The sequence below is a fragment of the Oryzias melastigma genome, linkage group LG14 (assembly GCF_002922805.2).
Source record: "Oryzias melastigma strain HK-1 linkage group LG14, ASM292280v2, whole genome shotgun sequence".
NCBI lineage: Eukaryota > Metazoa > Chordata > Actinopteri > Beloniformes > Adrianichthyidae > Oryzias > Oryzias melastigma.
The window spans coordinates 17560941-17576270 of NC_050525.1; the positions used below are offsets into that span (position 1 = coordinate 17560941).

The 15330-nt window shown below is 35.9% G+C and overlaps 3 protein-coding genes across 3 annotated transcripts; all 3 read right to left on the bottom strand.

The window, feature by feature from the left end:
• Positions 1-1870: 1870 nt before the first annotated feature.
• On the bottom strand, positions 1871-3306 carry LOC112142544 (olfactory receptor 1496-like). Its single transcript, XM_024265978.2, has one exon. It carries the CDS (start codon positions 3304-3306, stop codon positions 2335-2337), a length of 972 nt encoding a protein of 323 aa, XP_024121746.1. The 3' UTR covers positions 1871-2334.
• A 3849-nt stretch (positions 3307-7155) lies between these two features.
• On the bottom strand, positions 7156-9700 carry LOC112139002 (olfactory receptor 51E2-like). The gene has a single exon (XM_024261708.2). The coding sequence runs from the start codon at positions 9058-9060 to the stop codon at positions 8110-8112; it is 951 nt and encodes a 316-aa protein (XP_024117476.1). The 5' UTR covers positions 9061-9700; the 3' UTR covers positions 7156-8109.
• A 139-nt stretch (positions 9701-9839) lies between these two features.
• LOC112139014 (cytochrome c oxidase assembly factor 4 homolog, mitochondrial) lies at positions 9840-11298 on the bottom strand. The gene is made up of 2 exons (XM_024261713.2): positions 11141-11298; positions 9840-10244 (listed from the first exon to the last, which is right to left on the bottom strand). Exon 2 carries the CDS (start codon positions 10209-10211, stop codon positions 9963-9965), a length of 249 nt encoding a protein of 82 aa, XP_024117481.1. The 5' UTR covers positions 10212-10244; positions 11141-11298; the 3' UTR covers positions 9840-9962.
• Between the last annotated feature and the right edge of the window lie 4032 nt (positions 11299-15330).

Sequence of the window (15330 nt, forward strand, 5' to 3'; positions counted from 1 at the left end):
CGGGACCACCAGCGGAGCAGGACGTGATGCGCCCAGGACCACCAGCGGAGCAGGGCGCGATGCCTCCGGGACCACCAGCTGAGCAGGGAGCGATGCGTCCAGGACCACCAGCGGAGCGCGGTTCTTGGGCGAGTGGCGGCGACGGCTTCCTCTCTTCGGGACCGGACTAGGGGACGCGTGTGCCTCTGATGTAGCCCTGGAACGCTCTGCCTCCTGGCAATAGCGTTCCAGACGGGCCATGTCCCGTTCTACTGGATCCCAGAAGAGTAGCTCTTCCCTCAGGGCGTCCATGACCACTTCAATCCGGTTGCTGGATCCTGGCGTGGTGAAGCCTTCTGTCAGGCTAGGACAGACGAGGCGAAAGCGAGTGGATCCACGTGCAACCGTGTTTATTTTAAGTGAAGACTTGAAAAGGTAACGGGAAAACTGAAAGAGCGTTTACACGGGGTAAGGTAAAGGTGAGGCTTCACGGTGAGGAGTGGGGCGAAGGCAGGTTAAATAATAGGGGACTGATGGGCAAATGAAACACAGGTGCTGGTGATAACAGGTGAGGGAAGCTCCAGGTGAGGACTGGGGAAGGTGAGGTGAGAGCTCCCTCTGGTGGCAGAGGGAAGGAGCTCCAGGCTCATCATGACATATGCACTGTATTTTCTCAGACACATCTTTGCACTGTGAGGGCCGGTCTATTTTTTTTTCTTGCAAAACTTGTATGAATTTCTGACATTCTGGTGCTTACAGGATCTACTGTTTAGTACTGTTCAAAAAGTTTCTTTGTCATTTGGCAATTTAACTCATTGTGCATTGTAATTTTAGCATTCAACCTCCTTTTTTTATGAAGGATATTCACTTAAAATTTGGATTTCTTTTTTCAATCAGTCTGGGATCACTGCTGTGCTCTGTGTTCTTCACTTACAAAAAAAGGGAACTGTAGTTGTTGTTAGTCATGACTATGGAGAGTCTTAGTGTCCAAATTACTACTCTTTCTATCTACAAAACCAGTTTGTTGTCCATGAATGTCTCTTTGGACCTTAGTGCTTTATCCCAGACAGTGGGGATGATGGAATCGCCTACCTGACCTTTTATCCAAAATCTTCTTTGTTGTTGCATCTGTTTATTGACACATAAGTCACAAGTAATGAATCCGGTGACCAGTCCTCTCTTCCTTTTCTCACTTTTATTTAATTGCTGACAGGCTTGGACTTGGGGGGGAATTATTTTATATATATGTTGGCAACTGAAAATAAACTAAAGACAGTTGGGAAACTTTTCAAATATAGATTAAAAAAAGAATATTCTTTACCACATTATATAGCTTCATCATTACAATGCCACTTTTATTAATAAAAAAAAATCAAGTTCTTTTTTTCCAGTGGAAGCTCTTTTATCTTTGAATCAGATGAAAATGTATTATATAACACAATTTATGTGTCAAAAAGTCAAGTTTTAAAACACTTGTAAAACATTCATGGATGTTGAGCACCATCTAGTGGCTCATATATGTCACTGCAAAATTAAAAAAAAATCATTACTGGTTAGATACCCTACAACTTTAGTCCTTTAATTGTGTATTTAGTAAAGAGGATGAATAAAACATTTTCATTAACCCTGCACAAATGGCTCCTTTAATACTTTTTCAAACAGTTTTAGCACTAGCGCAGATGATTATAGAATAAATAATACATTTTTAATGCATATAATCTCAATTTTGCTGTCATTTTTCATTCAAATATATTTAAAAAGTTAGAGCCAATGAAATCATTCTGTCAAATGTTTTTAATCTTAAAAGTCATAAATAATCAGTGGATTATTCTGAGGCAAAATGTTGTTTTATTCAAACATAATTCAGTAAGTATTAAAAGTGAGGATGGGAAATGACACAATAAAGTTTACAATTAACAATGAGGGTTTAAATTGAATGAGAACATTTGTGTGAATTGCTTTAGTTTAAGTTATAACAGACAAATCATAATCCAGTTTTATAATTTGGGGCAAAAAACAAATTATCTTTATTTAAAGTGATTCTCCATGAACTATGAAATGCAACGTAATTCTAACGGTTTAAGACAAGTTAACAGAATCCCCATTTTCTCTTTCAGACACACATTTTATGCATTTAGAGTGCACGCAGTGTGATAAACAATGTGAAGCACATCTAAAATCACAAAAAAGGAAAAAAAAGAAGTACAGCCAGCCCATGAAGATTTCCTCCTCAACTCAAACACTGAGGAACAAGGTGTTAAAGTTTCAAATGTGTCACTAATCTTTAGAAAAAACAAAACATCTAAATAGATCAGATATAAACATTTCAATTTCAATCAAAAATGATTGATTACTTCATTGTTTTAACCCAATTGGTTTATTTTTTCTAACCAGTGCCAGTGCTCGAGTTTTTATCTCTTTAGTTTTCAAAGAATATACAATAGGATTGATGCAAGGTGGAAGACAAGAAGCCATTGACAGACTCAGGACTCTCTGATCTGGAGGGATCGCCCCCAAATAGAAGCCGATTGTAAAAATAACAAGAATAGGAATGAAAAAGATAGCAACAATAATGATATGTTCAACACAAGTAGCCAAAGCTTTTAGGCGGCGGTCTAATGTCTTCATCCTGAACACAGTCACCAGGATGCTGACGTAAGACAGAACTATGAAACTGAATGGCACCGCGAGATTCACGATGCTGAGAAAAGAACCCACTGACCACTGCATGGAGTTATCATTACAGGCGAGCCTGAACACCGGCGCATAATCACAGAAATAGCTAAACACTCTGACAGAGTTGCAGAATGACAGATTTGTCATTATACTTGTCGAATAGGTGATGCTTCCTAAAACCAAACACCAGGTGATGCTCATGATGCAGCACATGCTTCGCACTGTGTTGATGGAGTTGTGGCGCAAAGGGAAGCAAATGGCAACCAGACGGTCATAGGCCAGAATAGTGAGTGCATAGCACTCTGACGTTGCAAAGATATAATAAAAAAACATCTGCACCAAACACAAGTTGAATGGGATAAAATTATCCTGAACCAAAAATATTTTGATCATACCAGGAATGGTGCAAGTGTTGAGGCATATATCAATCACTGCAAGGTTGCTGACAGCCAGAAATTTTGGAGTGTGTAAGGATCGATTAATGACCACAACAATAATCAGTAAACCATTAAACAGTACTGTGACTACATAAACAATCGCTATAAAGATGAAGTAGATGTTCACAGATGGAAAAGACTGAAATCCGATGATGTAGAAGCCTGGAGGATGAACGATGACAGAGCTGTTGAAAACCGTCCGCAGAAACAACATAGTTAAAATCAGCAGCTGGTGAAAAACGCTGGTTAGTCTGAAGAAAAGAAAAGATTTTATTTGTTGCTGTAAGTCTGAAAAAGTGTGAAGACTGTTAGAATTGAAGAGTGTTCAATAAACAGCAGCAGCTTACTGTGATGCTCTCCTCCAAAAACGGGGAGCAAATAGCCTGAAATCTGAGCTGCTTACATAAAAAATAAATCTCTGATCTCAAGAGAAAACCTTATACCTCATAATGAGAGAGCTAATGTGAAATATCCTATTAATCCCAGTAATTTGATCCATGGAGAGCAACACTGTCATTAACTTGTCTTCCTTTCAAAACACATTTTAATTGTTATCTAAATGCTGATTAAAGTGTGTAATTTGTGGAAAAATAAACCTATTTGCATCAACTTTAACTGACAAACGTTAGTGGGTTACTAACAGTAAGAGTCTTAAAAGGTTTGAGCTAAAACTAAGAGCATCATTCTATATATTGGATAATATTAGGATTTTTAGTCTGTTCTTCTAATCAATCTCACAGTCCATGATCTAGTTTTATTCCTCTTTCTTAAATCAAAATAATACCCTTACCAAAAATGATCAAATTTGTTTTAAGTATACTTTTTTAAAACTAATATTAGGATAGTATACTTTTAGTATGCTTTAGATAAACTTTATATTTATATATTTAACCAATATTTGTTACTGTCCTCAAACATTTTCTTAAATAGCTTTAAAAGTGGAGTAAATCTATTCTTGGGATATTTCCATGATATTAATAATATATATTTTTACACTGATTTGTAGAAGTTTATCACAGTTTGAAAAAGCTCAGATTTGTGGGGCAAACAACTGCCCATGGTCAGGCTGAAGTTTCCTTCCTACGCTCTAGTTCTGTACACAAATAGATCCGCTAACGTCTTCATTTTCCTCATATGAGCTGCATCTGGCTCAAAACTGTACACTTGGATTGTTCCAAGATTGCTTTCCCGTTTTTTTTCCTTTCTGCTATGCCAGTGGTCTTCAACCTTTTATGCTAAAAGAGCCATTTGGTCGAGTTTCTTACCGACAAAAAACCCAGCGAGAGCCACAAAAAAATGCATCTTACCGTTTAAAATATGCAAATTATGTTTTTGCGACCATTAATTCACTTTGTTCTACATTTTTTAAATTTAGCTTTTAAATATAAAAAAATGGAATATTGCAGTGTCTTTTTTTCTGTATACATATCACAAATTAAACTTTTTTTTTACTTTGAATGGCATCACATCCAAGTTCCTTTCAAAATAAAATACCCCCTGTGTCAAATAAGATATTCCTGCTGCAGATGATTTACTTGAAAAAAATGAAAGAAAATCAAACATGAATTTTGTTTTATTCATAATGACTTTGGTGCATCGTCACTTTTTCTCTTTTACAATCAAATATAAACATGATGCTGATGTAAAATACAGTTTAAAAAAAATATTTGAAGGTTACAAATAATGAGACTATGGTATATAAGAATAAACCACTTTGATAGTAGAATGAACATACCATAAATTTACTCAGATGTCTAACATGTCAAAAACAATTCACACTATTTTATTCCATTTGCTTGCATTTTTCTTAAATGCCAAAGAGCCACAACGGAAAAATGAAAGAGGCAAGGCAAGTTTATTTGTATCGCACATTTCATGTACAGAGACAATTCAAAGTTCTTACATAAAACATTAAAAGAAACAATCAAAAGAAATATTAAAATGTGATTTAAAACAAGCATAGATAGACAGTGCGGACGTAAACTTTTGAATACATATTAATCAAATGCAGGTGAGAACAGGTGAGTTTTTAACCTGGATTTAAATACACTGAGTGTTTGGGCAGATCTAAGGCTTTCTGGAAGTCTGTTCCAGATCTGTGAAGCATAGAAGCTGAATGCAGCTTCTCCATGTTTAGTTCTGACTCTAGGAACTGATAAAAGACTGGATCCAGATGACCGCAGAGGTCTGGCTGGTACATACTGGGTCAGGAGGTCAGTCATGTATTTTGGTGCTAAACCATTCAAAGCTTTATAATCCAGTAATATAACTTTAGTCTATCCTCTGACAGACAGGTAACCAGTGTACAGACCTCAGAACTGGACTGTGGTCTACTTTCTTGGTCCTTGTGAGAACCCGAGCAGCAGAGTTCTGAATAAGCTGCAACTTCCTGATTATTTTTTTTGGTAGTCCTGTAAAAACACTGTTACAGTAATCAAGTCGACTAAAGATGAAAGCATGCACTAGTTTCTCCAGGTCCTGCTTAGACATCAGATCTTTAATCCTGGAGATATTTTTGAGATGATAGTAGGCTGATTTAGTGACTGCCTTAATGTGTTTATCAAAATTTAAGTCTGTGTCTATCACTACACACAAGTTTCTGGCCTGGTTGGTAGTTTTTAGTTGAATAGATTGAAGCTCTGTAGTGACGTCTAACCTTTTTTCTTTAGCCCCAAAGACAATAACCTCAGTTTTGTTTTTGTTTAATTGAAGTAAGTTGTGACACATCCAGTCATTAATGTCCTCAATGCATTTACCAAGAGCCTGTACAGGGCCTCGGTCTCCTGGTGTCAGTCTAATATATATCTGTGTGTCATCTGCATAGCTATGGTAACTAATGTTGTTGTTCTTTATAACCTGGGCCAGTGGGAGCATGTAGATGTTAAATAGAAGTGGTCCCAGGATGGAGCCTTGGGGCACTCCACATGTAATTTCTATTGGCTCAGAAGTGAAGCTACCAATTGACACAAAATATATCCTGTTTTCTAAGTACGTTTTGAACCAGTTTAGTACTGGCCCAGTGAGACCCACCCAGTTTTCCAGTCGTCTGAGTAGTATTGCGTGGTCGACTGTATCAAACGCAGCACTGAGATCCAGTAAAACTAGCACTGACATATTTCCACTGTCTGTATTCAAACGTATGTCATTAGTCACTTTGGTCAGAGCCGTTTCAGTGCTGTGGTTCTGTCTGAAGCCGGACTGGAAGACATCATAGCAGTTGTTATTTATTAGGAATTCATTTAACTGATGGAAAACAGCTTTTTCAATGATCTTACTTAAAAATGGCAGGTTTGATATCGGTCTGTAGTTGTTCATTTGAGTTTTGTCTAGACTGTCCTTTTTAAGGAGAGGTTTGATTACAGCAGTTTTCAGTGGTTCTGGGAAAACACCAGATGTTAATGACAAGTTGACAATCTGGAGCAGGGCTGGTTCCAGGTTCTTTGAAACTTTTCTGAAAAAGCTTGTGGGTAGAATGTCCAGACAGCAGGAGGAGGAGTTCAGTTGACATAGAATGTCCTGCAGTTCTTTACTGTTTATGGGTTGAAAATGAGCCATTGGGTTTATACTGGTTTCTAGTGGATAGGATTCATATCCTGAACTTGTAGTTGATGAAACAATTGTTTGTCTAATATTTTTGATTTTGTCCCTGAAGAATTTGGCAGTCAATACAGGCTTTGGTGCAGTAAAGTTCTGGTGCCACTGACACAGGGGGTTTTGTCAACCTGTCGACTATATTAAATAAGGGAGTTTTTGGTAATAATTTCAGAAAAATAGGACTTCCTTGCATTGCTCAGTTGTAAATTATATAAGTGAAGTTTCTCTTTATAGATGTCATAATCTACCTGTAGTTTAGATTTTCTCCATATGCGTTCAGATTTCCGACATCCTCTTTTTCCGTTCTTTACCAGAATGGAATTTCTCCTTGTAGATTTTTTCCTACCAGAGATCACCTTCAGCTTACCATGGAGAGTCTTAGTGTCCAAATTACTACTCTTTCTATCTACAAAAAACGTTTGTTGTCCATGAATGTCTCTTTGGGCCTTAGTGCTTTATCCCAGACAGTGGGGATGATGGAATCGCCTACCTGACCTTTTATCCAAAATCTTCTTTGTTGTTGCATCTGTTTATTGACAAATAAGTCACAAGTAATAAATCCGGTCACCAGTCCTCTCTTCCTTTTCTCACTTTTATTTTATTCCTGACAGGCAATAAAAGACAATAAATTAGGGGGATGATATTCTTTTATATATATGTTTCCAACTGAAAATAAAATAAAGACAGCTGGGAAACTTTTCAATTATAAATAAAAAAATAGTATTCTTTACCACATAATATGACTTTATTGTTACAATTCTAAATGAAAATCAAGTTCTTATTTTTCCTGTGGAAGCTCTTTTATCTTTGAATTAGATACAAATGTATTATATAACCCAATTTATGTGTCAAAAAGTCAAGTTTTAAAAACACTTGTAAAACATTCATGGATGTTGAGCACCATCTAGTGGTTCATATGTCACTGCAACATTTAAAAAAAACATTACTGGTTAGATACCCTACTACTTTAGTCCTTTAATTGATTGTTTGTTGAGTAAAGAAGAAGAATAAAACATTTTCCTTAACCCTGCACAAATGGCTACTTTAACACTTTTTCAAAGATTCTCCATGATCGATGTAATGCACAATAAGAGTAAATGTTTTTACTGGATGGCCTAAGATAAGTTAAAACTGGAACAGAATCCCCATTTTCTCTTTCAAACACACATTTTATTCATTTAGAGTGCATGCAGTGTGATAAACATTATGAAGCACATCTAAAATCACAAAAAAGGAAAAAAAAAAAAGTACAGTCAGCCCATGAAGATGTCCACTTCAACTCAAACACTGAGGAACAAGGTGTTAAAGTTTCAAATGTGTCACTAATCTTTAGAAAAAACAAAACATCAAAGTAGATCAGATATAAACATTTCAATTTCAATCAAGAATGTTTGATTACTTAATTGTTTTTAACCCAATTGGTTTATTTTTTTCTAATCAATGCCAGTGCTCGAGTTTTAATCTCTTTGGTTTTCAAAGAATATACAATAGGATTGATGCAAGGTGGAAGACAAGAAGCCATAGACAGACTCAGGACTCTCTGATCCGGATGGATCGCCCCCAAATAGAAGCCGATTGTAAAAATGACAAGAAGAGGAATGAAAAAGATAGCAACAATAATGATATGTTCAACACAAGTAGCCAAAGCTTTTAGGCGCCGGTCTAATGTCTTCATCCTGAACACAGTCACCAGGATGCTGACGTAAGACAGAACTATGAAACTGAAAGGAACTCCGAGAGTCAAGATGGTGAGAAAAGAACCCACTGACCACTGCATGGAGTTGTCATTACAGGCGAGCCTGAACACCGGCGCATAATCACAGAAATAGCTAAACACTCTGACAGAGTTGCAGAATGACAGATTTGTCATTATACTTGTCGAATAGGTGATGCTTCCTAAAACCAAACACCAGGTGATGCTGATGATGCAGCACATGCTTCGCACTGTGTTGATGGAGTTGTGGCGCAAAGGGAAGCAAATGGCAACCAGCCGGTCGTAGGCCAGAATAGTGAGCGCATAGGATTCTAGCGACGCTAAAGCATAATAAAAAAACATCTGCACCAAACACAAGTTGAATGGGATAAAATTGTCCTGAACCAAAAATATTTTGATCATACCAGGAATGGTGCAAGTGTTGAGGCATATATCAATCACTGCAAGGTTGCTGACAGCCAGAAATTTAGGAGTGTGTAAGGATCGATTAATAACAATGACAATAATCAGTAAACCATTAAACAGTACTGTGACTAAATAAACAATCGCTATAAAGATAAAGTAGATGTTCACAGATGGAAAAGACTGAAATCCAATGATGTAGAAGCCTGGAGGATGAACGATGAGAGAGCTGTTAAAAACCGTCCGGAGAAACGACATAGTTAAAATCAGCTGCAACAATCAAATTTTCTTCTGTCTGAAGGAGAGATTTGTTCCTCTTCCTGTCGAGAACATTTAAAATCATGGGTGTAAAAAAAATGACATGTGGCCCATTTAACGCTCTCTGATAGAAGCAGCCGTTCTAGTTGGTGCTTCTTCTAAAATTTGGTGAGCAGATGCCACACGGACTGAGCTGCCAACGGTAAAACATATATTTTCCACCCTTTCTCATGGGACGACTTCACGCGTCATTAGTAAGACAAATGTAAAATATCCTTTTAATTTTCCCTAATTGGATCTGTAGAGAACTAAGCTTCTCGAGTGATGAAAACAAACATCTAAATGTTGTTTCCTGATTGCAATTATGTTACTGACTTTTACACTGCGTACTATAGAAAGCTTGAATTTGGATCTTTTTGACAGTGTATTTTATTTTGAAAGGAACTTGTGCTTGAACTTGTGCCGTCAAAATTAAAGACGTTAACGTTGTTATTTATAGAAAAATAACACACCTTTTTAAAATTCCGTTATTGTAAATATTTGAAAGCTACATTTTCTAAAGGAATAGCTAAATGGCCACATATAAAATAAAGTGCATTGAAGTAGGATTTGGTGGCTCTCGCTGGGTTCTGGCCCATCAGAAACTGGACCAAATGCCTCTTTTGGTGTTAAAGGTTGCAGACCCCTGAGATAGACAAATACAATTAAAATTGTATGATTTACTCCCTGGCTTTTAAACTTTTCTGGACTTTTTTATGTCAATAAACAGAAACTGAGAGTTAAAGGCTCGAATAGTTTATTTTGATCAGTCCACATTGAAAAATGAACGCACCAAATAATATTGTGTTTCTTTTTTTAACAGGTTCAGCACTTAAATAATGTCAGAGTGACCATTTGGATGCTCATCTGGCTGCAGAGTCAGTGGAAACTTGCTGCTTCTTAAGCTGCTCTTTCCGTCTGTTTTGGAAATTCATCATGCAGTCTTTAAACGCCTGGACCTGGGTCTGGCAAACTCGCCAGTCCTGGTGTTCGGCCATGCAATCCTGTACAGCGTAGTGGAGCTCAGCGCAGCCGGTGCGGGATATCATCTGCTCGACGGGGTCGTCCTCGTCATCCTTCCTGCTGCGATCATGGGGTGAAGGAGACGCCATCCTGTTGCTGTAGAACTCCTCGACTCAGCGCGTCTGCAGAGAATATTGTTATTTGATCAATAACTATTCAAGCTACAAAAGTATATTCACTCCTATTCATTCACACCTTATAAATCGGGTTTTAACTTGAGTGCAAATCGAATCCCAATTATTTAATCAGCTGAAGTGCGAGTTTAAAATGTAAATAAAGTTTATTTTAAAATGTCTACGGCAGGGGTCTGCAACCTGAGGCTCCAGAGCCACATGTGGCTCTTTTACATCTACATTTTGGCTTGAAAAAAGTGCTAATAATTTGAAGACGTATGTTAAATTTGTTGATTTTTAGCACATTCTAATACATGCTGCACCCCAGCATCTAGTTGTTGTCATAATGAAAGAAAATGTCATGTTTGGATTGGTTTTCTTGAATTTTTAATTCAAAATGTGCTGCAGGAGGAGGATTTTATTCAACACAGAGGGTATTTTATTTTGAAAGGAACTTATATTTGCTTCAGATGTTAAAGCTGTTATTTGTGGGAAAATATCCCACTTTTTAAATTGTATTGTTGTAAATATTTGAAAGCTACATTTTCTAAAGGAATAGCTAAATGGCCACATAAAAATAGTGTCTTTTCTAAAAAATTAACTAGGATGTAGTGGCTCTTGCTTGGTTTTGGTCTATCAGAAACAGAACCAAATGGCTCTTTTGCTGTTAAAGTCCTGTTATCATCGGTAAGTTTTTGACATCGTCGATTTAAATTTATTATTTCATTCATTTACATGTAATTCATTTATATGTAATACATAAAAAAAGATGTGTCCTTAAGATGTTACGTTGTTTTCTCCCTGTTACTTCATGTTACGCAAATAGCAGAAATCCTAACGAACCGGAAGAAAAGAAAATAACAACACACTTTTAAAATTATTTTAAAGGAAAAAACAGATTTTACCTGTAAAAAGGGGATTAGTACTAACTCCGTGACGGTGATACGTTTAAGTATTTATTAAGTGCATTTCTGAAAATAGAAAGCCTACTGACACACATGGCGGACACCTACAAGGGTCGGACGGCGGTGTAGCTGTAATACATGTCCGACCTTCAATGCCAACATTAGTTCCGCTACGACCGATAAGCTTATCGTGTTAGTAAAATAGAATAAAATAAATAAATAAAAAAATATGGATGGATAATGGAAAATAGGAAATCTGTACTTTTTCATATTAAGATATAAATTGAATTAAATGATAGTTATTCCTTTGAGTTCCTTTGAGATAATTAAATTGTATTAAATTATTTTATTCTTTTTTTTTTTTACTATTTATCATAGAAATTAAAGCACTTATAATAACTGTATGAAAACAACGATTAAATTATTAAAATAATCCAAATATATCAGAATTATCTGGACTAAAAAGTTCAATTCTTTTCAAATAGGGGCAAACCAATATACTTTGCAAAATACCTTAAAGGAATTTAACAGCAATTGTTTAATATTATCCGATAGATCATATACAGGGGTTAAGGTTTGTTGCAGCCAATTACAGCTGCCATTAGGGTAGAAAAGTACAGACCACAAGTCCATCAGACATACCCATGTTAAGGCATTAATAATAAAGTTTTAAAACCACAGCATTTCAGTATGTTTAGCATAAGAAACTAACAAAAAAATATTAATAGTAATAAGTAATTTTTCTCAAACAAAAAACCTTCAAAAATATTTTTTGACTTGTTGTGAACAAGTTGACTCAACGGCAAAACATTATGACACTGGCATTGTGTAATACTCCTGGAGGGGTCTTTTAGTAATTAAACAGAACTCTGTGACCTACGATAAAATGATCCTCTCCTGAATTTTTGACTCCTGGGAGTCCGGATAATGAGTCCTATTTGGGATGTCATTACCCAAAGGAGGGCAATTAACAACAGTCTTCAAAACAAACAAGGCTTTTACTGTAAAAGCTTAAGCCTAATTAATCTCATCTGCATCCATTAGAAGGTTGCACGCTCTTGCAGTTAAAACTGGAGGTTAATGACAGACAAAGCTAAGTGACATTAATGAGCCGCCGTAACAAGAAAACATCAAATGAATTATGTTAACTATTTTGTATAACTATATGTGGGCTTTATATCTAAACTCCTTTACTCTCTGAAATCCTTGACAAAAGAAAAAAAAGGTCAGAGTAGAGTAGAAAGCTGCTGTGGTGAAGTGTTGACCTGTCAATTGTGTGACCTTCCTCTCACAGTGATGCCTGGGACTGGCATCAGTGGAAATCGTACTCCGAAAAATCTGGAATGTGTGGAAACATACTGTATACAGTTTACAGCTCCAGCACCGAGATTTCACAAATATCTGTAAAACCACAACATGGTGCAGACACATGAGAAAGCAACCTTTGCTTGTGACCTGTCCAGTTGTTTGTGTAATCATAGTAACCGTGGTCAAAACATACATTTTAGCTTCAAGAATCTGCAAAAGACTGAAAACTCTTGTTGAAGTTCATCTTTTGCACTTCCCTCTCAATCCTCAAGGTTAGTTGGTGCCCTTAGAAACCATGATGTGCCCTTATAGCCAGTCCATCAAAGCACAGCATTAAAAATTCAGCATAGCCAGGAAGAACACCCTGAGGCACACTATGAGAACCTTGAAAACACCTCACAGGAAGGACAAGATCCAAACCAGAACCTCACTGTCAAATAAAGGACAGTCCGCTGTGCAACCCATTCGAGTAAAAAATACAAAAGGAAGAAAATAATGTTAAACTATCCAAAATATAGAATTCTCAAAGAAAATATGAAAGTGTGAAAAACATTTTACTTGTTATACTAATTTCTCAACATAAAAAGCAAGTTTTACTGTAGATCTGCTCCTGCAGTAAAGAAAAAAATAAAGGTCACCAATGGCCAACAATTTTATTATTTTTCTTTTTTTTATAAAAGCAAATTTTGTAATAAATCCCAAATGCATTTAATTGTAGAATTCCTAATAAATGCCCTCTGGGAAATTATTGTCACCATCTTTGGGCTCTTTTAGATGACAGACAGGCTAAAGTGCATCTTTTTCATGCAAGTATTTATTATAAAGCAAGTTGTAAATAAAGGAAAGAGCCTAATTAATTTTTACGCTTGTAAACCTCTAAAAAGGAAGACTTATAACAGCCAGTAAAATGCACTGTAAAAATATTTAAATGAATTTAGCAAAATTACCAAAGAAAAAATGTATTCTTTAAAAGTTAAAGTAAACTAGATTAAAGGTGGAAAATTTGAACTAATTTTAACCAATTTGTACTTTCTTTTGTACTTTCTTTTGTCTTTTGCTTGCTGTGTCTTTATGTGGTACTGTTTGGTTCATATTTATACTGTACCTTCTGGGTATTTATATTATGCCAACTGGGTATTTTTGCTATACACACTGGGTTTTTTACGTAGTACTTACTGGGTATTCCCATGTTGTATTATTGTTTTTTTGTAGTACTTACTATGTGTAAGAATAAGGTAAATACAAATAAAGTACATTGAATTTACTTCTTCACTTATTGCATGTTTCATAGTATTTACCATGTGTAACAAGATGGTAGGTAAACAGAAACTACCATTTAAGTACTGTAACAAAAGACCCAGAATTTAATTACAAAGTACTTATGTAGTACTTTATTGAGTTGTCTATAACATTTACTATTAAAGAGAGCAAAGTAAGTACTCAGAAAGTACCATCTATGGAATTTTATATTTGAGTTTTGGGGTGTTTTGTGGTACCATGAAACACAGTGAATAAGTAAATTCCAGGTTCTTTACTTGTACTTACTCAATGAATACACAGCAAGTATCATGTAAGTACCAAGTAGGTACAAAAAAAAGCACAATATAAATACCACTTAACTACTGTACTGTAAAATGAAGTGCTACCTACTTGGATACAAAAAATATAAAAACTTTCAAGCTTTATTTGTATCCCTAAATGTACTTTTGTTTAGCTGCAATTTGGCCAGGACATCACTAGGGGGCAGTAAGTGATGTTGAGTGAGATGCAGCCCATGAAGGCCGTGAGGTGATGGCAATGAGTGTGTAAGTAGTCTTAATGTACATCTAGAACAAAGAACACAGAAAGTTATATATTTGCCTATGAAGGTCATCATTTCAGACACTTAAAATCTTAATTTTTTAAAGCTGTTTTACAGATTTTGACAGAAGTTTTTTTTAATGCAGAATTTAATTGCAAGTCAGATTTATACCCTAAATAAGTTTGTTAATTAATTTATTTTTTATCAAACTTGGTTGAGCCAGACTGTATAAAGACAGAGATTTTCTGAAGATTAAAAAAAAATGACAGACAGGTTGTCAAAACAGATGCTTTGCTGTAACAAAGCAATGTTATGACTTCTCATAGAATCAGCAGCTTTTCCTGAGCGAAGGACATTGTAAAATATTCACGCTGCTGAGTCTGCTTTTGTCTCCCTTTTGGTCTTTTATGCAGTCCTATTGACAAATAACTTAAAAAAAATCCCAAATATTTCTATTATTTTTTTGAACATGTTCCCCTTTTGTTTGACATTAATTGCTTTCTTTGAATTGATTTATTTTTGGGAAACGTAGGATTCAAAAAAACAAAGGCAGAGTTTTCTGCTGCACAAGAGATTACTGAACTTAGTATGAGTTGTGAGGACACTGTCTTGGAGTCAGAACTGAAGCTGACGGTCTTTCTCGTCTGCTCTTTGAAAAAGGGCCACTTCTTCTCGGCTTTGGCAGGTTTTTCTTTTATTATTGCAGCTTTGACTTCAAAGAAAGAGATAAATAGTTGTGAGACATAAATTGTGATGCGAGATATGCTTGTCAAACGTATTGGATGAAGGAAGATCGGGTCATGGCTCTTGTCAAACTGCATAAAAAAAGCATCTTGATTCCTTATTTTCACCCAGTTTAAAGTCCAAAGAAATACAGAACAAAACAGTTATGAGTATAACAGTATCCACCGAACAGCAACGGAAAAAAATTACAAATGTGTGTCAAGATGTGAAGAAGTTACCGAAACTGTAATAACAGTACACAAGATATCAAAATCCCACTCAAAGATTCATTCCATAAATACAAACAAATGACTTTGCCTGTAACACAAAGTAACAAATAAATACCAAAACATTGTTG